The following is a 24,197-nucleotide window of genomic DNA, read 5'->3' as shown; positions in this document are numbered from 1 at the left end:
TACATTAGGGCTGACATGAGCTGTTTTAAAGCAATAGTATTAGATACATTCTTAGCACACATTTGGGTGTATGTGTGATTAGTTATCTCTCAAAAGAACCCCCTCAAATGTCCGCATCAAAATTAATTTTGTGGGGACGAAAAAATATGCTATTTGTAGATCTGGCATCTCAAGGAACAGGCATAACTGGGCTACTAGTTTTAACTGGGCAAATACAGTCCTGGCCATAGCCTGGGCATCTAGGCTTGGATCTGAATCCAGGAGCACACCCAAGCTGCAAACCTGAGGCTTCAAGGGCAGGTTGAATGACCCAGCACAGGATGAATCCCTACTCCATGTGTCCACTGGGACCAATGCGCGTTGATCTTGTTGTGCATTGGTTCCATTAAGTACCTGTCATTTTACTGCTTCCTCTACATAGTAAAGTAACAGTAGCCTTTGACTGAGTATGAACATTACAGATCTAATTCCATTGTCTTCAGATGTAAGTCCATTTATGAAAACGTAAGTTCCCGACCAAATTCTGGGCTGTTTCTTAAGCAATATTTTGTTTTTCTTTACTATCCAGGCCAGAAATTAGGATATGGGTTAATGGATTCAAACTATAGAAAAGGCAATTCCATCTAAACATTAGAAAGAACTTCCTAATGGCAAGAGCTGTTCAATAGTAGAATATGCTGCCTCAGAGTGTGATAGTCTATTTCTTTGTAGGTGTTTTTAACAGAAGCTGTGAGAGTGCTTTGATTGTGTATTCCTGCATGGACTGGATGGCCCTTAGGGTCTCTTCCAACTCCGGATTCTATGATTCTATATATGTTATGAGCTGCATTGGACCCCATGTCAGGGAAAAGGCAGAATAAAAATATTATAAGAAGTGTGTAGATAGCTTCAAAACAAAGGCTGTCTTCCATTTCCTCAACATATAATGAACTGCCTCCGATGGTAATTCTTATCACCTTTCTTCTTTTCCCACAAAGTGCCCCCATTACTAAACTACAAATTAGCTAAATGAAACATACCTGCTGAAGGTGGTCCAACTAAAACAGCCATTGCCTCAACCAAGAGGACCAAGCCAATGGCACTGGAAAACTTCTGTGTACCAACAATAGCCATGAGAACTTCAAACTGAAGAGCACCGACCATTCCATAGGAAATGCCAAAGAAAATACAGAAGACAACCAGACCACTGTAGTTGTAGGACATGGATCCCATCAGATCAGTAAAGCCATTAAAAAGCATGGCAAAACTAAAGAGGTAGACGCAGCGGGGCCTAACCCACTGCAGGCCAGCCACTATTCCGCAAATAGGCCGAGCAACTATATCAATTAATCCAAGAATGGTCAAAAGGAAAGCCGATTTGGTGTCCTCATACTTCAGATCCTTAGCATAGCTCACCACAAACACAGGGGGCACAAATAAGCCCAGCACCATGATGGATGCAGCCACTGTGTAGATAAGGAAGCCACGATCCCTGAAAACGCTGAAATCCAATAGCTTTTTCTTGACTTGTTTTTCAGTGGCCCCTTTGGAAGCTTCGGGTTTTTTAGGAGCCTCCAAAGGTCTCATCAAAGCTCCACAAACACAACAGTTCAAGAGTAGTCCTCCCAAAATGAGAAATCCCCCTCGCCATCCATAAATGGGTTGCAGTATCTGTCCCAAGGGTGAGAGAGCACATAGGAAGACTGGGCTTCCAGCTGCAGCCAAACCATTGGCCAATGGCCGTCGCACATTAAAGTAGCGATTGAGCATGATGAGCGATGGCTGGAAGTTGAGTGCCAGGCCAAGTCCTGAAAGAGAACATACATTACAGTTTAAACGACAATATACAATACAAAGCAAGTCACTCAACAGTGCAGAATACACAAATTGCCCAGCTATGGCCTCTTACTCTAGCAATTCATTGTGAGCCACAAGGAGAGATGTGGAGCAACTTAGCTCAAGCTACATCTGAATCCTGGGAATGGGAACAACTGGAATCTACAGTTCTGTTAAACACTTACAAAAGGGCAACAAAAGGTTGTGTTTTAAGTATGAAATATTCTGCTTCCCAGAAAAGTATAACCGCACTCACATACACATTTGAGAGACTTCATTAGATTTCATTTTTTAGATTTCAAGACTTTTTGTTATTTTAGAACAATATTAAAGAACATATCATTAATTTAACAGCCATAGTGGTAACCAGACAAGCAGTGAACTTATACTGGCCGCAGCATGTTATGCACTAACAACTCAATTCTGACTCCTAGCAACCCTATGAATCAGCAATTTCCGACATACTTTATTGTTTACTTAATTTTTCAGGTTTCACAAACTCAGGGCTGTAACTTCCTTTACTGAATAAGGAAGTCATGTATAGCTGCATCTAGCTAGTTGAAAGTAACAGTATATTTAATGTACCTAGTAAAGCAGGGGTTCCCGATCTTTGGTCCTCCAGGTGTTTTGGACTTCAGCTCCCACAATTCCTAAAAGCTGGTAAACGGGGCTAGGATTTCTGGGTACTGAAGCCCAAAACAACTGGAGAACCAAAGATTGGGAACCACTGTGGTAAAGAAACAAAGGATGGTTTCTTTTTCTTGACTGCAAAAATTAAGTGACAGGGCAGACATGCTCTTAAGCAGAGTGAAGCATTTGTCTCAGGCCCCTTCTACATTGCCATATAAAATCCAGATTATTTGCTTTGAACTGGATTATATGGCGGTGTAGAAGGGGACCCAGTCATTCCAGACTTCCTTGAGAGAACAATTTGTTTTCTGCATAGAAATCTCAATATACATATAAAACCAGTACATCAAGGGAAAAACTATAACATGTGAAGCATTTTTCCTTCTGAAAGTGTAATTTGGTTCACCCTCTCTTATAGGCCATTGTAACATGAAGCATTGCTCAATGTATGAGCCACTCCACTGACTGATTCTTTCCAAGAAGTTTCACAAAGACTTACCAGTAATAACACCAGCAGTAAGATAGACTTGAATTATATTATAAGCGAAGGAAGCCAAGATCATTCCAGCAGAAGCAAAGAGGCCTCCAACTAGCATAACAGGACGACAACCAAACCGATTGACACACATACTGCACAGGGGACCTGAGCAAAAAGACACAATATTTAGAGATTTGTTTGTGTAACTGTTTCAACCAAGAATATATTATCTATCAGTTAAATTCTGCATGTTTCTTTAATTGCTTCTTACATTATAGCTGTATTAACACTGGAAGTTTCAAATCAATAGTATTGTTGTACAGACACTATTTAAAACATTTGTTTTCATCTGTCATAGGCTAATATTTACCCATTACCTACCGCAATATATGAGACTTATTTTAATTGAGTCTTTATGAGACTTACCTATATCTTTTATCAGATTTACTGCTGCAACTGAACTGATTAAAACTAGAAAATCATGGGATAGAAAATGTTTTGTGGGTCTTGTGATAGAACATGTAGGAACCTAAGGTACTTCAGCGTACTTCAGAACTGTCTAGGATGGCTAAGGCCAATGACAATTATTGTTCACCAATATCTGGAGGACCAGAGTCTTTCAAACCTGTCACAATTAGTGGTCTTCAGCATCTCTTCTCTTGTGTTTGGAACTTGCCTCTGGGTCTACAACAGTTTCACCTGGAAGCCAGGTCAGAAGAGTGGTCAAATGGGCTTTTAGCTGGATCACTTCAATTGAACAAGGTCTTAACCAAATGTGATGAGCAGCATAGATGTCTTGAGACCCTTCTACACTGACACTAGAATGCAGTTGGAAGCTGACTGGAGGCCGTGATGGCCACAAAACACACTCCACCAATGTGTGCTGCAGTGTACATCAAAGATGATACAGCACATAAAAAAATCCCAGGAAAGTCTGAGTTCAACTACAAAATGTACTGCAGCAGGTACCAGTGTATCCCAGATCCATAGCAAAATTGGCTCTATAAAATGCGGGGCGCATTGTAGACACCTTCCCCTGCTGATGCTCAGCAAAGAATCTTAAACAAGAGCTACTGAAAAATGCCCCAAAGGTATAGCTGGGCAGGAGGTCACCTAGGCCATTACACATCTCACCAAACATCTTTCCTATCTTTGCTCATCATGGCCTATGGAAGCAAAGTGTAAATGGCTAAAATATGTGGAGAAATATCCTTGATCATTGTCCATGCTTATTGTTTTAACCAATATAATTTTTACCATTGCTCATATTGTATATGCAACCAATATGCTCATAAATTCCACATCTATAGATTCAAACTTAAGCAAAAACTAAAACACGGTGACTGTGATAGTAAGGTATCCCTTCACATTGCCAAACACTCTGTTACTGTTGCTCTATATATTTTCCAGAAATGAAGTTAAATTGTTCTGAAATTTCTGTTAATTTTCTTCCCATTGTTGTTTGTAAACTGTAATCTTATTCATTATCACAGTGTTCCATATTTTCCATTGACTATGACATAATAAAGTGGGTAACAAAGCAAATATCAATGCTTTTTCAGGCTATGTGTGTGTGTGTGTTTCCCAGTCCTAATTCACCATTATTGTTCTCTACATTACAACTTCATCTTTCTACTTTAAACCAACATACCACTTTGAACACACCAGTCTTGCCTTAGTTAAGGTGTTAAGTGATATCAGGTCTGGCTTATATTTGCCTAAGATGTCATTGGAAGATACCAAGGATGATCAGGTGGCGCTAAGAAAAACATCTTGCCTGGACACCCAGAGAACCAGTGCCAGTTAGAGTTTATAATACCTGGCCAGATAGACCAATTAATAAACTCAACGCAAGGCAGCTTTCTGCATCCCTATGTCCTAATTTCATAAAATCACCAAATTACATACCAAAGAAAAATGGCTTACCTGTTCCATAAAGCATGGCCAATAGAATAGAGGAGATCCATGCTGTGTCGCTATAGCCAACATTGAATTCCCTGATAAGCTCCTTAAAAAAGACACTCATTGCCTTTGGAAAGGCATAGGAGAATCCAGTGATTACAAAGCACCCAAAGAGGACAGCCCATCCCCAACCTCCATCTGGGGCTTTAACTCCTGCTGGACCATCATCAACCACCACAGCTCCCATGGTGAAAGTTTAGAGGGTTCCTAAGAAAGAATAACAACAAGAAAAAGTGGTTATATCATCCATAGGCAATAGAACAAAGAACTGATTATTTATTTCATGATAAAAGATTATACGAAAACAACAGATGCTAAATAAAATGCCTTATCATATGACGGAATTATCCATGCCCGGGTAACACATGGATGAGCTCCCTCTGTCAGCTCCATCTCCCCATGCAGGGACAAGATAGAAGCCTCCCACAAAGATGGCAAAACATCAAAACATCTGGGCATCCCCTGGGCAACGTCCTTGCAGACGGCCAATTACCTCACACCCGAAGCAACTTGCAGTTTCTCAAGTTGCTCCTGACACACACAAACATGCACACAAATATCCATGCCATAGCAATTCTAGTTTTTATATATGGTTATAAAAGCTAGAGAGTGAAGAAAGCTGACAAGGAATACTACCTGCTTATTTGAAATGTGGGCTGGAAAAGAATTCAACAGATACAATAGGCAAATAAAAAAGATGAATGGGTCAAAGATCAAATAGGCTTGAATTCTCTATAAACCAAGGGTGCATCCACACTGTCCACTTAGGTCAGTTTGAAACAGACATAGGAGAAAGGAGTTTCACTTTGCATATGATTAGATTGGTAATCCTGGAACTAGTTCTAGTATTACCCGTGTAATCATCCTCACACCAAAGTTGCTTTTTCGGTTTGCTTTTTTTCTTTGAATTCCCTCTTGGGTATCTGCACAGTGATTCGCCCTCCACTGCAGACTTTGCTGTGGCTTATAATAGAGTGTTCTGATGCACATTTCAAGGCTCTGTTTTGGAGAATTCCCCAACTTTGGTTATCTTGGTTTTAAAAACTTAACATGTGCTGCCGTATACTTTTGCAGCATGTGATGTCTAGGTGCCGCTTTTTCAAACTTCATTAAATGGTCAATGTAGATGGTGATCAAGATGACTAAACTGAGGCTGTAGTTCTACGACATCTAAAAATGGCGTGACTCATTGAAAAATATAATTTTGCTTGGTAAAATGGAAGACTAAACTATGGATTTATTTATTTAAAACATTTATATTCCACCCATCTCATCCCAAAGGGGACTCGGGGCGGAGCACAACATACAAGCGGCAAACATTCAATGCATGGATTGATTTCATTTAGGAAGTCCTGATCCTAAGCTCACAAGAGCTAAACAGGACAATTGATGACTGAGGATAATGAAATCTATGTCATAGGGTTGCCATAACTCAAAGTTTATTTGCCAGCATATAATGACAATATATTCATGGGGAAGGTACCTTTTTCTTATATGAAGAGTTCTCTGTTTGAGGAGATAGATTTGCATAACTACCAGAAATAGTTATAAAAATATATTTATACAGTTGTCTATATGCATATAGATCAGAAAGAAAGATCTGTGTTGAGTAGGATTTCCATTAGTTATAACAAGTATATTTGAATAGGAAAAGATACAGTAATGCAAGACACATTAGGGCACCGCTTTTTGAAATAATATATTGTCTCCATTACAAATACTGGAAATAGAAACATCCAAGTCATTTTATATATGTTCTATATTTTAGAGAGTCATCTTTTATTTTAGAGACAATCATGTGGAAATATGCAAAATGTGTGTCAATACAGTACCATTAGAGAAGGTTAGTGGTTTTGTTGGTATCTTCTCTAAGTTATGAAACAAGAATAATTTCAAGTACACACACACAATCCCTGTTAAAAAAAAGAGCACCTCTGATAAATAATCTGTTCATAGACCTCTCTGTATCTATTATTTCTGATCTCTGCAGTCAAACTTCACCCTTCTCTTTTGAACCATTCTATTACCCTGAACACAGAGACCTTACCTTATTCAAGATTATTATTATTATTATTATTATTATTATAACTTTATTTGTACCCCGCTACCATCTCCCAAGGGATTCGATGCGGCTTACAACAGGCAATACAACACAATACAACAATACAGTACATAGCAAATAAAACAGTTAAGCAGAAAACAATAAACAATAGCAATACAACAAGACATTATTAAAAACTGAGCCGGCCGGAGTAGGGGTACAGGATTAAAAAGTGCTGAAGTGTCGGAGGGATATGGGATTAAAATATAAGTGCAGTGTGCAGTGAGCGGTGATCTTGGTTCTACTAAAGTGCTTCTGGGATTTGGTAGTAGGGTTCCTAATCTGAAAAGGCACGTTGGAACAGCCAGGTTTTCAGATTCTTTCTGAAAACCGCCAAAGTAGAGGCTTGTCTGAGATCTTTCGGGAGGGCATTCCAGAGGCGGGGGGCCACCACAGAGAAGGCCCTGTCTCGCGTCCCTACCAAACGCGCCTGTGACGCGGGCGGAATCACGAGCAGGGCCTCTCCTGATGACCGGAGTGAGCGTGTGGGTTCGTAGACAGCGATGCGGTCACGCAGGTAGGGTGGTCCCAAACCGTTCAGGGCTTTGTAGGTAAGCACCTGCACCTTAAATTGGGCTCGGAAAATAAACGGCAGCCAGTGGAGCTCCTTAAACAGGAGGGTTGACCTCTCTCTGTAATGGGCCCCAGTTAACATCCTGGCTGCTGCCCATTGGACCAATTGGAATTTCCGAGCCGTTTTCAAGGGCAGCCCCACATAGAGCGCATTGCAGTAATCCAGTCTAGAGGTGACTAAGGCATGGACCACCCCGGCCAGATCAGCCTTAGCGAGGTACGGGCGCAGCTGGCACACAAGTCTCAGTTGTGTGGGAAGGAGGAGATGCGGGAAAAGGAGACCTCGAATTCGGCCTAATTCGGACCGCTTATCCATATTAACAACCCCCAACCGGTCTCCTAAGGTAAATTGGTGTAACCAGGTGAGCGGGCCCTCTGGTTTGAAGGTGGTGTTGTTGAACGCCAGATCTGTCAACGGCAAAACGACCTGGATCCAGGACTTAATCCTGGAAGAGCGGGCAGATCTGGCGTGCATCACGGAGACCTGGTTGGATGAAGCTGGGGGCGTAAATCTCTCCCAGCTTTGTCCTCCAGGTTTCTCCGTGCAACACCAACCAAGAGCCGGAGGACGGGGAGGCGGGGTCGCAGTGGTCTATAGAGATTCCATCCATCTGACCAGGAGCCCCATCCCGCAGACCACAAACTTCGAATGCGTCCACCTGAGGGTGGGTGACCGGGACAGAATGGGGATTCTTGTAGTGTACCGTCCACCTCGCTGCACTACAGTCTCCCTGCCTGAGCTAGCGGGGGTGGTCTCGAGCCTGGTGGTGGAGTCCCAACGGCTCCTTGTGCTGGGGGACTTCAACATCCACGCCGAGGCAACCCTCACAGGAGCGGCTCAGGACTTCATGTCTGCCATGGCAACCATGGGGCTGTCCCAACAAATAACTGGCCCCACCCACTGTGCTGGACACACATTGGACTTGGTTTTCTGCCAGGGATGGGAGCAAGGTGGCGGTGTGGAGGAGTTGTCCATCTCTCCGTTGCCATGGACCGACCACTTCCTGATCAGATTTAGGCTCACTGCGCCCCCTAACCTCCGCAAGGGTGGAGGACCCATTAAGATGGTCCGCCCCAGGAGGCTTATGGATCCGAATGGATTCCTGACGGCTCTTGGGGAGTTTCCCGCCACCTCGGTAGGCGACCATGTCGAGGCCTTGGTCGCTCTCTGGAATGGGGAGATGACCAGGGCAATTGACAGGATCGCTCCGGAACGTCCCCTCTCAAGTAACCGAGCTAAACCAGCCCCTTGGTTCACTGAGGAGCTGGCAGCGATGAAGCGAAGGAAGAGGGAACTAGAGAGCGTGTGGCGCTCGGACCCAAGCGAGCCAAATCGAGCACGGTTTGTGTCCTTTCTAAGGGCATATGCCGCGGCAATAAAAGCGGCTACTATTGCGTCTGCAAAAAACCGTCCGGCGGAGCTGTTTCGGATTGTCAGAGGTCTTTTAACTCCCCCTATCTCAGGTGGGAGCCCTGACAACTCGGACACGCGCTGTGAAGCATTTGCTCGGTTCTTTGCAGACAAAGTCGCTTTGATCCGTTCTGGACTGGACGCCACATTAAATGCAGTCTCTGTGGATGTGACCCAAGCACCTGCTTGTCCTATTTTGATGGATTCTTTTCAGCTTGTGAAACCCGAGGATGTGGACAAGATACTTGGAGGAATGAGGCCTACCACGTCCATCCTAGACCCCTGCCCATCCTGGCTTCTGAAAGAGGCCAGAGGGGGATTGGCTGAGTGGGTAACGGTGGTGGTTAATGCCTCCCTTCGGGAAGGCACGATTCCAGCGAGCCTAAAACAGGCTATTATAAAGCCGCTGTTGAAGAAACCATCACTGGACCCCACTAAATTCGACAACTTTCGGCCTGTTTCCAATCTTCCCTTTTTGGGCAAAGTCATGGAAAGCGTGGTGGCCTCACAACTCCAGGTATTCTTGAGAGACACGGATTATCTGGATCCGGCGCAGTCTGGTTTCAGACCGGGACATGGTACCGAGACGGTCTTGGTCGCCTTAGTGGATGATCTCCGCCGGGAGCTAGACAGGGGGAGTGTGTCCCTGTTGGTGCTTCTGGACCTCTCAGCGGCCTTCGATACCGTCGACCACGGTATTCTTCTGGGACGCCTTGCAGAGATGGGCCTTGGGGGCACCGCTTTGCGGTGGCTCCAGTCATTTCTGGAGGGTCGTACCCAGAAGGTGTTATTGGGGGACTCCTGTTCAACACCACAGCCCTTGACCTGTGGTGTTCCTCAGGGTTCCATACTGTCCCCCATGCTGTTTAACATCTACATGAAGCCGCTGGGCGAGATCATCCGGAGTTTCGGGGTGCGGTGTCACCTGTACGCAGATGACGTCCAACTCTGTCACTCCTTCCCACCTGCTACTAAGGAGGCTGTCGAAGTCCTGAACCGGTGCCTGGCCGCTGTGACGGTCTGGATGAGGGCGAACAAACTGAAATTAAATCCAGACAAAACAGAGGTACTCCTGGTCAGTCGCAAGGCCGAACAGGGTATAGGGTTACAGCCTGTGCTGGACGGGGTCGCACTCCCCTTGAAGGCGCAGGTTCGCAGCTTGGGTGTGACCCTGGACTCATCGCTGAGCCTGGATCCCCAGGTTTCAGCGGTGACCAGGGGAGCATTTGCACAGCTTCGGCTCGTGCGCCAGCTGCGCCCGTATCTTGGGAAGTCTGACTTGGCCACGGTGGTACACGCTTTGGTCACATCCCGCCTCGACTACTGCAACGCTCTCTACGTGGGGCTGCCCTTGAAGACGGCCCGGAAGCTCCAGCTAGTCCAGCGCGCGGCAGCCATGTTGTTAACCGGAGCGGGACGCAGGGAGCGCACAACGCCCTTGCTGTCCCAGCTCCACTGGCTGCCGATTAGCTACCGGGCCCAATTCAAGGTGCTGGTGCTAACCTACAAAGCCCTAAACGGTTCCGGCCCAAAATACCTTGAGTACCGTATCTCGGCCTACGAGCCCACGAGAACCTTGAGATCATCCGGGGAGGCCCTTCTCTCGGTCCCGCCTGCCTCACAGGCACGCTTGGCGGGGACTAGAGAGCGGGCCTTCTCGGTGGTGGCCCCCCGGCTCTGGAACTCCCTCCCCGCTGAAATTAGACAGGCGCCTTCCCTCCTGGCCTTCCGCAAGGGCCTGAAAACCTGGCTCTTTGAAAAGGCCTTCAATTAAGTGCTATGCTTTGGAACGACCACTGGAATGGACTATGACTACGAGACTGACTGTGACCCAAACAAGACGAAGCGGATTTTTAGCTTAATTAGCTGTGTGTTAGTTAAATGTGTGTTATGACCCTGAATTTATTGTAATTGTTGTCTTTATGTTCTATGTTTTGTACACCGCCACGAGTCGCCTGCGGGCTGAGAGTGGCGGTAAATAAATGCAAATAATAAATAAATAAATAAATAAAATAATAAATAAATAAATAAATAATAGTTGTGCAAAAGCCCTCCTGGCCACCGCCGACGCCTGAGCCTCAAGCGTGAGCGATGAGTCCAGGAGGACTCCCAAGCTGCGGACCTGTGGCTTTAGGGGGAGTGTAACCCCGTCCAACACAGGTTGCCACCCTATACCCCGATCTGGTTTACGATCGACCAGGAGGACCTCTGTCTTGTCGGGATTGATCTTCAGCTTGTTCGTCCTCATCCAGATGGACACAGCGGCCAGGCACTCGTCTAGCACCCGAGAGGCCTCCTTGGAATTAGGTGGAAAAGAGTAGTAGAGTTGTGCGTCATCTGCGTAGAGATGGCACCCAATTCCAAAACTCTGGATGACCTCTCCCAGCGGTTTCATGTAGATGTTAAAAAGCATGGGAGATAAAATAGAGCCTTGCGGGACCCCACAGGTCAAAGGCCAGGGGTCCGAGCAGACATCTCCCAGCTTCACCATCTGGGTTTGTCCCTCCAGGAAGGACCGGAGCCATGACAGAACTGTGCCCCCGAGACCCATCCCAGAGAGTCGTCCCAGAAGGATACCATGATCGATGGTATCGAAAGCCGCTGAGATGTCCAAGAGAACCAGTAGGGTCACACTCCCCCTATCCAGTCCTCTACGGAGGTCATCCACCAAGGCGACCAAGGCTGTCTCGGTGCCATGACCAGGCCTGAAACCAGACTGTGCCCGATCTAGGTAATTGATGTCATCCAGGAAGCCCTGGGGCTGGAGGGCAACCACCCGCTCCAGCACCTTACCCAAGAAAGGAAGGCTGGAGATCGGTCTGTAATTGTTCAGCACCGTAGAGTCAAGGGACGACTTTTTAAGGAGTGGGCGAACCACAGCCTGTTTCAAATTAGATGGAAAAATCCCTTGCTCCAACGATGCGTTAATGATCAACACAAACCAATCAACCAACCCCTCCTTGGCAGATTTAATAAGCCAGGATGGGCAAGGGTCTAGGGCCGAAGTGGTCACCCTCACAGCCCCAAGAACCTCCTCCACAGTCTCAGGAAGAACAAGCCGAAAAGAATCCCACAAAATTGGATAAGCAGATGCCTCAGTCACCTCCTCTGGCACTGCGATGAAATTGGAGTCGAGCTCAAGACGTATCTGGGCAACTTTGCCTGCAAAATGGTGTGCAACACCGAGCTGCTGGGTCGTCAGAGATCTCCTCCACCACAGGTGGGTGAAGGAGCTCCCCGACAACCTGAAACAGCTCTGATGACCTATTTGCTGCAGACGCTATCCGGGCGGTCGTGAAAGACTCCCTGGCCACCCGTATAGCCACGGATTATGCCCTAAGAGAGGCCCCAGCCCATGCTTGATCAGACACGTCCCGAGATCTCCTCCACTTGCGCTCTAGCCCCCTTCTCGTGTGCTTCATCACAGCCAACTCCTCGGTAAACCACGGAGACGGCCTGTCATGACGCAACGAGATGGGGCGTTCGGGAGCGATCGTGTCTATCGCCCTGGACATCTCCTTATTGTAAAGGTTGACCAAGGCGTCAACAGGATCGCCAGGCTCCATGGCAGGAAGAACCCCAAGATTCCTCAGGAATCCATCTGGATCCATCAGTCTCCTGGGGCGGACCATCTTAATTTGTCCTCCACCCCTGCGAAGGTTGGGGGTCGCAGCGAGCCTAAAGCTGACCAGATAGTGATCAGACCATGACACTGGAAGGATGTTTTCTTCTTCCACTCTGATCATTCCACTGTCCACCACAAAAACTAGGTCAAGAGTATGTCCAGCCTGATGGGTGGGTCCTGATATTATTTGTGACAGTCCTATGGTAGTCATGGCGGCCATAAAATCCTGAGCTGCGCCAGACAAAGAGGTCTCAGCATGAATGTTAAAATCTCCCAGCACCACCAAGCGCTGGGAGACCAGGGCCGAATTAGAGACCACCTCCGCTAGCTCAGACAGGGAAACTGCTGGGTCGCGGGGTGGGCGGTACACCAGCAGAAACCCCACACTGTCATGGTTCCCCACCCTCAGGTGGACACACTCAAACCCAGGTGCTTGCGGTACAGCGCATCTGGTCACGGCGATGGATTGCCGGAAGACCACTGCGACCCCTCCTCCCCGCCCCCCTTGTCTGGCCTGCTGATGCACCCCGAAGCCCGGTGGGCACAGCTGAGTGAGATTTACTCCCCCCAGCTCATCCAGCCAGGTTTCCGTGATGCATGCCAGATCCGCTCTCTCATCCAGAATCAGGTCCTGAATGGCAGGGGTCTTACCATTAACGGATCTGGCATTGATCAGCAGGACCTTAAGACCGAGGGGACTGCCATGGCACCTACCACTTCCTACCTTCTCCAGGGTCGCAAGAACTCTGTTGCGCTTCTCCCTGGGATGTTGGTGACCCACGAGTCTCCTCCCCCACACGACTTGGATGGCTCTAAGTACAAGAAGCTAAGTACAGTCAGACCTGGTTAATACTTGCATGAGAGACAATAAAAAATAACTAGAATCTCCTAGTAGTCCAAATAAAACGATATAGTCCCTGAAATCATGGACAGTGAGATCACATTGCCTCTATCGCTACTGGCTAAATCATTGATCGCCCTCAGATTGGGAAGATTCAGAATCTGAATGACAGGACAGTTTTACCTACAGATGGTTTCAGTTTCAACCTGGACGCTTGGGTATCAGCAGTGATCAGGTGTGCTTTTACACAGTTAAACTTAGTGTGCCAACTGCATCCATTCCTAGAGAAGTCAGATCTGGCCATGGTGATATATGCCTTGGTTTCATCCCAGTTGGGACTACAGTAATGCACTCTAAGTAGGGCTGCCTTTGAAAAGAGCTCAGAAACTTCAATTGGTTGAAATAGCAGAAGCCAGACTGCAATTCCTCTGTTGCAACTGCTCCTCTGACTGCCAACACATTAAACTATGACTAAAGTGTGAGATTGTAAGCCAACTAGAGTCCCCACAGGGAGAAGGGCAGGGTATAAATAAAGTTAATAATAAAATAATAGGATATATATTTTTAAAGGATCGGATGCTACACTGTTTTCCTTGAGATTCTGAAGAGGTGCGCTCCCAGTCAGATTGGACAGTACTGGACTGGGTGGACAAGGAGACTGACATGCCATATGACAGATTACTACATGTTCATGTCCCTGCAAACAAAAGCACTGAATGCTGCTATTTATAGTGCTGTAATGGTAGATTTTAAAGGGCAGGTGCTCATTGTGACAGGCTCCACAGTTATGCCTACAGCCAACTAGTATTCAAAAATGCAATCTGATTAGTCAATCCACACAAATAAAAGCAATTTTAGCTCATTTCATCATCGAGAGCGATTTTTTGCATACTTCACTACTTGCCCATTACATATGAAGTTTCCATTACGACTAGAATATTCCCCAGCATATTGTTACTGGGAAAGTCCACAGCCACCTCCTCCAGCTTCCCAGCTTCTGTGAGAATTATAACTAAATTCACAGTGGAAAGGGGTGTTGGGATGATATCAATTATTTTACTAATAAAAGGACCATGGATTATACTCTACAAGCCCTGGTTTCACTTACCACTTGATGATAGCGATGATGTTTCTACTATCAAATGATAACTGTTTCTCTCAAAACAAGAACAAATATTGTCATACATATGTTATTCTGAAAGATCCTAGAGTGAATCAAATGTGGGGAATAATAATAATAATAATAATAATAATAATAATAATAATAATAGACTGCTGGCATCTGAACACACGATAATTCTTTCTATGACATTTAGGCCCAGCATTGCACAGCATAGAAGAAAAAAAAATCACATTCAAAGACCAGAAATAAACCTGGCAAAGCCTTCCACAGCAGATCTATTGCTGCTCTTTCAGAAGAAAAGCATCTGATGCCTGCCAAAAGAGATTCAGTTACAGTAAACACACAAGCTGCTTGAGCCTAAATCAAGACAGACCATGAAGTAAGCACAAAAGTAACAACCTGAATATAAAAGGCAAAATCCAAAGGATAACACCATTAATTCCACATTCCCAAGGAAACTTTGGACATTTGTTTCTTGAAGAAACCAACAACACACAATACAAAATATGAGGCACGTTTGAAACTCAGAGGCTTTTGAAAAATAGTTTTAACATGCCATTAGTAGTTTTTAAGAGAAAAATCCCACCAGACCTGGTTTGGAATTGCTAAATGTCCTCCTTGGGTTCCAGCCAAACGATGACCTGCCCCTAAAACAGTGGAGAGAGGCTTGTAATGTCCACAGTTCTTCAAGGATGAAGTTCTGTTGTCATCATATGAAAGAACTTGCTGCTTACATTTCCAATTGCATCAAGAATACATCTTTTTTTTTAACATCCTGCAAATTCTTACCCAATTTAAGAAGAAAAATCTTGTTTCAGCAATCACTGAATGGTGTCATTTCCTATATCTGTTTCTAAAACCGATCCTCAGATTTCCTGCTGATGAATTTACAGTAAAGGTTATCTGAGATCCATCTGTCTACAACTGACCAATGATGCTATGCACCTACAAACTGTGAAATATCCACGTAAGTTGGCAGAACATTAAATCAATAATGTTTATGAGAAATAAATTTTCCCCCTAAAAGAAATCAAAATATTGTTTTTCATTATCATGTGCTGTCAGAAGGAGCTGAACAATGTCAAGCACTAAGCAAACAAAAGTCAAAATCTGCTGTCTGAGCTCTTGTTTTTGTTACTAATAGTTTTTTCAAACCAGAAGAGAGCACAGTTTCCCCAGAAATAAACTGATGGCTTTCTAACATCTACCATCTACCCGATAATCCACTTGTTTGGGAACTCATTGCTATCTTACTTGAAGAATCAGGTTCCAAAAGAAAACTCCCTTCAACATTTTTATCAAGTTTAGTTGTATGTGCTGCAAGAGAGGAGTAATCTTATTATCCAATATGGGTCGATATTCTCCAGGGAAAGAAGATCTGTATCTATATCTGCATCTGGTCGCTTCTGGACTTAAATCAAGAAACGGTTTTCTAAGATCTACAGAGACACTCTCTGGAACACCTCAGCAAGCGAGAGTCGAAAAGTGGCAGGCTCAAACCCAGAACCTCAATCAATGGCTGATACCAAATGAGAGAGTCCCTCCTGGGCACAGAGAAAACTGGGTGACTTGGAAGGCACTGAACAGACTGCACTCTGGCATCATGAGATGCAGAGCCAACCTTAAGAAATGGGGCTACAAAGTGGAATCCATAACATGCGATTGTGGAGAAACGACAGACCACCTACTACAATGCAGCCCGAGCCCTGCCACATGGATAATTGAGGACCTTCTTATAGCAACACCAGAGGCGAGATACTGGTCAAAGAACATCTAATAGAATGCCAAGTTTGCAAACTTTCTGTGTGCTTTTTAAAATAAAATACAATACAACTGTTTGGTTCACTCCTGATGCAGTAAATAAAATCTGCGTCTAAGTAGATGACCTCTGGGTAGCTTTACTAAAGATAAACAAAGGCAGTTGGTTTCCACACAGCAGCCTTCTAGCAGGAGACCTTTATGAAGTTTCCTTCCTCTCAAACATGGCCATTTTATTGGAGGAAAGATGTCACTTGGTTCCCATGGAAACTTGTACCCATCCATGCATACACCAACTCTCAGCCAGCTGTTTGTTCCTATCCCACAGCTATTCTGCCTCACAGTAATCAGGCAGAAACCCCGCTATTAGAGCACTCACTATATACATAAAAGATGTAGGACCTTTGACATTCAGCAGATCTTCAGTTACGGTATGGTCAAGAGAGTACCTAGCTTTTGACCTTTTTTTTAGAACATAGTCATAAATGTCTACCATGGCAGGAAAGAGTTTGGTAGAATCCAGTTCTGTTATTATGTTGGTGATTTTGCAATGCTTTCTTGAGTTGCAGCTCTGTGACAAACTTTCAAAATAGTAGAACGCCTAGCAGGTCCACTCCCTATGTGATGAAACAATTGAGGGGTGCCTCCGAGTATTACGCAGAGTATAACAATGGAAAATGTTGATTATCTTCTTCCAGTCCCACACCCTACTGTTAATGTTGTTTATTTTATTCAATGGCTATACAGAGCGCAAGGCACACATTAAACAAGGATAACAAGAGGCCTGTGGCACCTTAAATATTAACATTTTTATTATTACAGCATGAGCTTTCATTTTTCAACAGAAGCCAAAATGATGATTAACTGGGGCTATTGTGCTCTAGACATGAGGATGTGACTCACTGGAAAAGACAATGATGCTGGGAAAATAGGAAGACTGCATCACAGATGGATTCATTCAGTCAAGGAAGCCACAGGGTTGCTGAGTAGGGTTGCTGATGACTGAGGTTCATGGAAGCCCCTTATGCATAGGGACACCATAAGTCAAAGTTGGCTTGACAGCCAATAAGAACAACAACATGAGCTTTCTACCTGAGGCAAGAAGTATTATCCTGAATTTGAGAAACGTAGGCAAAGTGCATATGGCTAGAAGACCTGAAAACTACTACCTAATAGAACTAACTACAAAAAAAGCGTATTACATCCATTTTGAATTGTTTCCTTCATTTCTCTTGGCTTGAGTTCTTGTTGAGCAAAGATAACCTAAAACTCTCTTGCCATTTGGGGTAGGAGGGAGAAGTTAACAGACAGTATGAAAGATACTCCACTTAGGAAGAAAAAATGAAATGCAAAGATACAGAACAGGGGATGCCTGACTCAACAGCAGTACATGTGAAAAAGATCCTGGAGTCCTCATGGACAACAAGTTAAACACAAGCCAACAATATAAGGCAGAAGCAAAAAAGCCAATGGGATTTTGGGCTGCATAAATAGTAAAGTGTCTAGATCCAGGGAAGTCATGCTACCCCTTTACTCTGCCTTTGTCAGACCACACCTGGAATCACACTCTGTCCAATTCTGGGCACCGCAATTGAAGGGAGATGTTGAAAAGCTCGAAAGTGTCCAGAGGAGGGTGACTAAAATCATCAAGGATCTGGAGAACAAGCCCTATGAGGAGCGGCTTAAAGAGCTGGGCATGTTTAGCCTGCAGAAGAGAAGGCTGTGTGGAGACATGATAGCCATGTATAAATATGTGAGGGGAAGTCATAGGGAGGAGGGAGCAGGCTTGTTTTCTGCTGCCCTGGAGACTAGGATGCGGAACAATGGGTTCAAACTACAGGAAAGGAGATCTCACCTGAACATGAGGAAGAACTTCTTAACAGTGAGAGTTGTTCCGCAGTAGAACTTTCTGCCCCAGAGAGTTTTTAAACAGTGGCTGGATGGCCATCTGTTGGGGGTGCTTTGACTACAATTTCCCTGCTTCTTGACAGGAGATTGGACTGGATGGCCCACAAGGTCCCTTCCAATTCTAGGATTCTATGATTCCTAGTGCCTGCCATGAAATAAATAGCTCCTGACTTCAGTCTTTTACAAGCAGGAAGAGCCAAATAGGGATTTCCCCAGGACATTTTCCCTGTTTTCACACAAAGAAGTATAAAAAGAACTGACTCCCAGCATATAGTTGGAAAATACCTGTGAATGGGAATTCCAAGTTGGGAGCCTCTGAGAATAATAATAATAATAATAATAATAATAATAATAATAATAATAATACAAAGTTTTGGAACACAATACACCAGACATCATGACTGTAGAAAAGAAAAAAGTTTGGATTATTGATGTCACCATACCAGGTGACAGTTAAATTGAGGAAAAACAGGAAAAACACAGCCTTATCAAGATCTCAAAATCAAACTGCAAAGGCTCTGGCATAAACTGGTACAGGAGGTCCCAGTGGTAATCGGAACACTGGGTGCCATGCCAAAAGATCTCAGCCGGCATTAGAAAGCAATAAACATTGACAAAATCCTGCTCTGTCAACTGCAAAAAGCGACCTTACTTGGATCTGCACGCATCATTTGAAGATACATCACACAGTCCTAAAAGCTTGGGAAGTGTTCAACTTGTGATTTTGTGATACAAAATCCAGCATATATATCTCGTTTGCTGTGTCATACTGTGTTTTGTGTCAGTAAAATAGCAACAACAACAACAACAACAACAATAACAACAACAACAACTTTGTATTGCCGAACGCTTTCATGGCCGGAATCACTGGGTTGTTGTAGGTTTTTTCGGGCTATATGGCCAGGAGAAAATGCCTCTAGTCTAGAACAACTTTATTTTTGTACCCTGCCTCCATCTCCCCAAAGGGACTCAGGGCAGCTTACATGTGGCACAATGTGCGTAAAACAATGCATAAAATAAGCACACAATACAACAACAACAAAAAGATCAAATCAATAGCACATAAAACACTAATTTTATGGCTATTGGTGTGAACTGTTGGAAAACATGGCCGACAATTCCACAGCTTTACAGTTGGAATAAGGCCAATACACACAATTTAAAAAATAAACAAAGGTGGAAGAATTAGAAACTTCATAGGACCCTCTAAATCCCATTGAGTCAGACAAGAGATATTCTCTTATGCTGGGGGTGTGGTGTGGGAGGCATTCTTTATTTTGCCTTGCTCCACATTTCTTCCTCAGAGTTTGGCCAGCAGCACTTTCCTGGTCTCACTACTCTCCAGTGGGACTGAGGCAGCCGCTGACTCAAGGTCACCCCAAAGAACATTACCATTACCATCTGGTAGAAATTTAAACTCACATCCCTCCACAAGTCTGACATTCAATCTGCTATCCCACACTGATCTCTCCTTTTTATTTTGTGGAGCTGTGATGTTATTATGCAATGAAACACAGTGACAGCGATAATTTAAAAGCAAGAAAGGTTATGTAACCCAGTACTATCTAGTGACCAACACACAACTGGCACGAAAGAAAAGCCCAGTAATAGGAACAGCAGGCGGGAGGCCTTTTAAAATGTGAATCCTTTTGAATCTGCTGGATAAATGGGTGTTAGGAAGTCATGAGAGCTGGCATGAATGAAGAGTGGAGCAAGCACTACAGTTGTCAGACCAGGGTGTTGCTGTGATTGCATGCCTTCATTTTGTTTCCATCTGACAGTGACCCTGTAACCAGGTCTTCTTGGTGAGATTCATTTAGAGATTTGCTTTCTTCTGGGGCTGATTGGGTGTGACTTGCCCAAGGTTACCCAGTGGGTTTCCACAGCCAAGCAGGGATTCGAACCCTGGTTTTGAGTCATATTCTCTGCTCAAACCACAACAACAACAACAACAAAAATCCCAGAATGATTCAACCGAGGTCCTATCAGGAGACATGATCTGTTTGAAAAGATGGATAAGACTGCAAAGGAGAAAGCTAGAGATGGCTCCTGATTATAATACAGAAGGAGGAATTTCATCGCCTGCTTAAATACCTTCAGTGGCAATTAAAGTTGCAAAGAACCCCTCCAAAGAAGTTTGTATTTCTAAATGCTATGATAATGACTGGCAAAGTGAGATGTAATGGGAAGAGAAGGAGACCTCAAGGCAAGTGTGCTTCTACCCTATACTTTCAGGCCTAGGCAAACTTGGGCCCTCCAGGTGTTTTGGACCCCAACTCCCACAATTCCTACCGGCTGTTAGGAATTGTAGGAGTTGGGAGTCCAAAACACCTGGAGGGCCCAAGTTTGCCCAGGCCTTCTTTTGGTACCACTTAAAGCTGCTGTGGCTCAATGCTGTGGAATACTGAGAATTGTCGTTTAGTGAGGCACCAGCTTTTTTTTTTTTTTTTTTTTTTTTTTTTTGAGAGCAGAGAGGGCAGAAGACTTTGTGAAACTACAGCTCCCGTGCTCCTACGGCCCTGAGCCAGGGGCAGTTCAAGTGGTGTCAGACTGCATTCCCTTTGCAATGTAAATGAGCGCCTTTCGTGGCGGGCGGGCAAGCCTTTCCCTTCCTCCTCCTCCTCCTCCTCCTCCGCCCTGTGATGGGGATGGCGGGGGGGGGGGCGGGGGAGAGAAGGGGGGCAGCCGGGGACGCCGCTCCGCAGGCAGACGTGGAGGACGTGACCAAGGCCCGGCGGAGGGGAGGGGCGGGGCCACCGTAATTCCCGGAAGAGGCGCGCGCTCCCCTCGCGCTCCCTCCCGCCCGACATTGAGTGAGTGAGGGAAGGAGGGAGAATTCGAAGCGCTCCAAAAGCGTCCTCCTGAGTGGCTGAGACAGTGTGCCTTTGGCTTTGTCATGGCTCATCGCCCACCAACGGGGACGTGCTGTGAGTAAAATGACTTACAGGGCTACGTGTCTATCAAACGAACATGAACTCCATGTGGTGACTTGGGTTCCATCTCCAATATATCTCACACTCTTCGGCAGAGACCTTGTAAAAAACCACCTGATTCCATAGCATGGCTTCTCCTCCCTTCTAGTGATGTCAAACTGCGTTCCTTCTGCAGTGGAGATGCCCCCTTAACCAGCCAGGACACCAATCTGTTGCATGTGTCGCCCATCTCATGCAAGGACTGAGAACATGCTGAGGAGGAGGGGGAAGCACTGTGGGACCTCTAGCTGTGGGCCCTTCTACACAGCCCTATATCCCAGAATATCATGGCAGAAAATCCCACTCAGATAACCCAGGGCCCTTCTAGTAAAGGTAAAGGTTGTCCCCTGACATTAAGTCTAGTCGTGTCCGACTCTGGGAGTGGTGCTCATCTCCATTTCCAAGCCGAAGAACCAGTGTTGTCTGTAGACACCTCCAAAGTCATGTGACCAGCAAGACTGCATGGAGCTCTGTTACCTTCCTGGAGGAGCGGTACCTATTGATCTACTCACATTTGCATGTTATCAAACTGCTAGGTTGGCAGAAGCTGGGCCAAACAGCGGAAGCTCACGCTGCTCTCCGGATTCGAACCTGTGACTTTTCGGTCAACAAGCTCAGCAGCTCAGCGATTTAACCCACTGTCCCACCAGGGGCTCCCGGGCCCTTCCACACAGCTCTATATCCCAGAATATCAAGGCAGAAAATCCCACAATATCTGCTTTGAATTGGGTTATCTGAGTCCACACTCAGATGATGTGGGATTTTCTGCCTTAATATTCTGAGATCTAGGGCTGTGTGGAAGGGCCCTTTGATAGTAAAATCCTCCCAAAATGCTATTTGGAAAGTATTAAAACTGATTTCTATTCAATGGCATGTCTTTCAAAAAGGCTTGGGGTGTACCTGTTGAATTAACAGCATTAATTAGAGGCTAGTGTAGGTGCACCTAGGATAGATCGACACTGCCATAGAACCCACTTTCAGGATGCAGTGAACTGGATTACATGGCAGTGTAGACTAAGATCTACACCTCAGGAAGTGAGAGTCCAAAAGTGGCAGGCTAAAACCTGGAACTTCAACCTATGGCTGATACTAAATGAGAGACTCCCTCCTGGGCACACAGAAGACTGGGCAACTTGGAAGGTGCTGAACAGACTGCGTTCTGGCACCATGAGATGCAGAGCCAACCTTAAAAAGTGGGACCACGACATGCGAGTGCAGAGAAGAGCAAATCACAGACCACCTATTACAATGCAGGCTGAGCCCTGTCACATGCACAATGGAGGGCCTTCTTGTAGCAACACTAGAGGCACTCCAAGTGGTCAAAGGACATTTAGTATAATGCCAAGTTTTTAAACTTTCTGTCTTTTTAAAAAAATACATTACAACTGTACCCTCGGTTTGCTTCTGATATGATAAATAAATAAATAGTCAGTCCCCAAGTTGCAAACAACTCATAGTTAAGAACAGGGTGAAACATCAGAAAATGAGAGAAATCTGCCTTTAAAAAGGGAAATCCACTCCTGGAAGAAATTTCATGGGAAAAAGGAGTTTCCACTGAAGCTTTATCCTCAATGCAAGTCTCCATAACAAGCCAAAATGTTCAAAATCCAATTCTCACTGAGACAGAAAGTAAGGCGAAAACTTCTGAACAGGAGTGCGGGCAGCGAAACAAACACCACAGGGATATTAACCCTTCCCTATGCTATCCAAAGCTAAACATATATATATATACACACACACACACAGTCATGGTAAAGATTTCCCTGTGACATTAAGTCTAGTTGTGTCTGACTCTGGGGTGGTGGGGAGTGGTGGTGGTGCTCATCTCCATTTCTAATCTGAAGAGCTGGCGTTGTCTGTAGATACCTCCAAGGTCATGTGGCCAGCATGACTGCATGGAGCGCCATTACCTTCCTGTAGAAGCAAGTACCTATTGATCTATTCACATTTGCATGTTTTCAGACTGCTAGATTGGCAGAAGCTGGGCCTAACAGCAGGAGCTCACTCTGCTCCCCAAATTCGAACTGCCAAGCTTTCGGTCAGCAAGTTCAGCAGCTCAGCACTTTAACCCATTGCACCACAAGGGGGGGCCTTAAACATACATATAAAGGTAAAAGTTTCCCCTTGACATTAAGTCTAGTCGTTCAACTCTGGGGGTTGGTGCTCATCTCCATTTCAAAACCGAAGAGCCAGCGTTGTCGATAGACACCTCCAAGCTCATGTGGCTGGTATGACTGCATGGAGTGCTGTTACCTTCCCATAGAAGCAGTACCTACTGATCTACTCATGTTTGAATGTTTTCAAACTGTTAGGTTGGTAGGAGCTGGGGCTTACAGCAGGAGCTCACCCTGTGGAAGGTCCAGGGTGGGAGAAAGAACTCTTGTCTGTTGGACGTAGGAGTGAATGTTTCAATTGGCCACCCCACCGAACTCCAACAGACAAGAGTTCTTTCTCCCACTCTGGACCTTCTACAGATATATAAACCCAATTTTCCTAGTTTCCAACAGACCTCACAGCCTCTGAGGATGCCTGCCAGAGATGCAGGCGATGCAGGCGAAACGTCAGGAGAAAAGGCTTCTGGAACATGGCCAAACAGCCCGAAAAACTTACAGCAACCCAGTGATTCCGGCCATGAAAGCCTTGGACAATACATGTTGAGGAAAAGACTTCAGGGACGGGTCCCTGTGTGATGTACCTGTGGAAGAGGCAGCATTGGGGGAAGAGGAGGAGGCCGGGCTCCTTTGGGTCAGGAGAGGCGGCGGCGGCGGCGGCCCATCTCCCGCAACGAGAAGAAGAAGGCGCCTCACTCACCCACGCCGGGTCCTCTTTCGCCTCACTTGACCCCCTTCTCCCCACAACCTTCGCGTTGCGCAGTTGCCGCCCATCCCGTGGAAGCCGCCGAGGCAACAGACCCGAACTGCCGTCCCGCGCCGGGTCTGTTTTTCAAACGGCGCTGGCGCTCCATCCCACTCGCCCCCCCCCCTCGCCTGGCTGAAAATG

The 24,197-nt window shown here is 45.5% G+C and overlaps 1 protein-coding gene across 4 annotated transcripts in view; it reads right to left on the bottom strand.

Annotated features, from left to right (window-relative positions):
* Positions 1–24,197, bottom strand: part of SLC16A3 (solute carrier family 16 member 3) — a 42,196-nt gene that overhangs the window by 5,044 nt on the left and 12,955 nt on the right. For 2 of the 4 annotated variants that reach the window (XM_060764826.2, XM_060764827.2), the window contains exons 2-4: positions 4,850–5,092; positions 2,945–3,088; positions 1,020–1,787 (exon numbers count right to left, since the gene is read on the bottom strand). In XM_060764826.2, coding sequence (XP_060620809.2) covers positions 1,020–1,787; positions 2,945–3,088; positions 4,850–5,072 — 1,135 coding nt within the window. In that variant the 5' untranslated portion in view covers positions 5,073–5,092. Of the gene's footprint in view, positions 1–1,019; positions 1,788–2,944; positions 3,089–4,849; positions 5,093–15,150; positions 15,247–23,892; positions 24,141–24,197 lie in introns of those variants that run through there. The other 2 variants (XM_060764828.2, XM_067463767.1) reach the window with 2 other exon arrangements.

This window comes from Anolis sagrei, chromosome 2 (assembly GCF_037176765.1).
Source record: "Anolis sagrei isolate rAnoSag1 chromosome 2, rAnoSag1.mat, whole genome shotgun sequence".
NCBI lineage: Eukaryota > Metazoa > Chordata > Lepidosauria > Squamata > Dactyloidae > Anolis > Anolis sagrei.
Note: the sequence above shows the minus strand (reverse complement) of the source record. Positions and strands in the feature narration are given on the sequence as shown.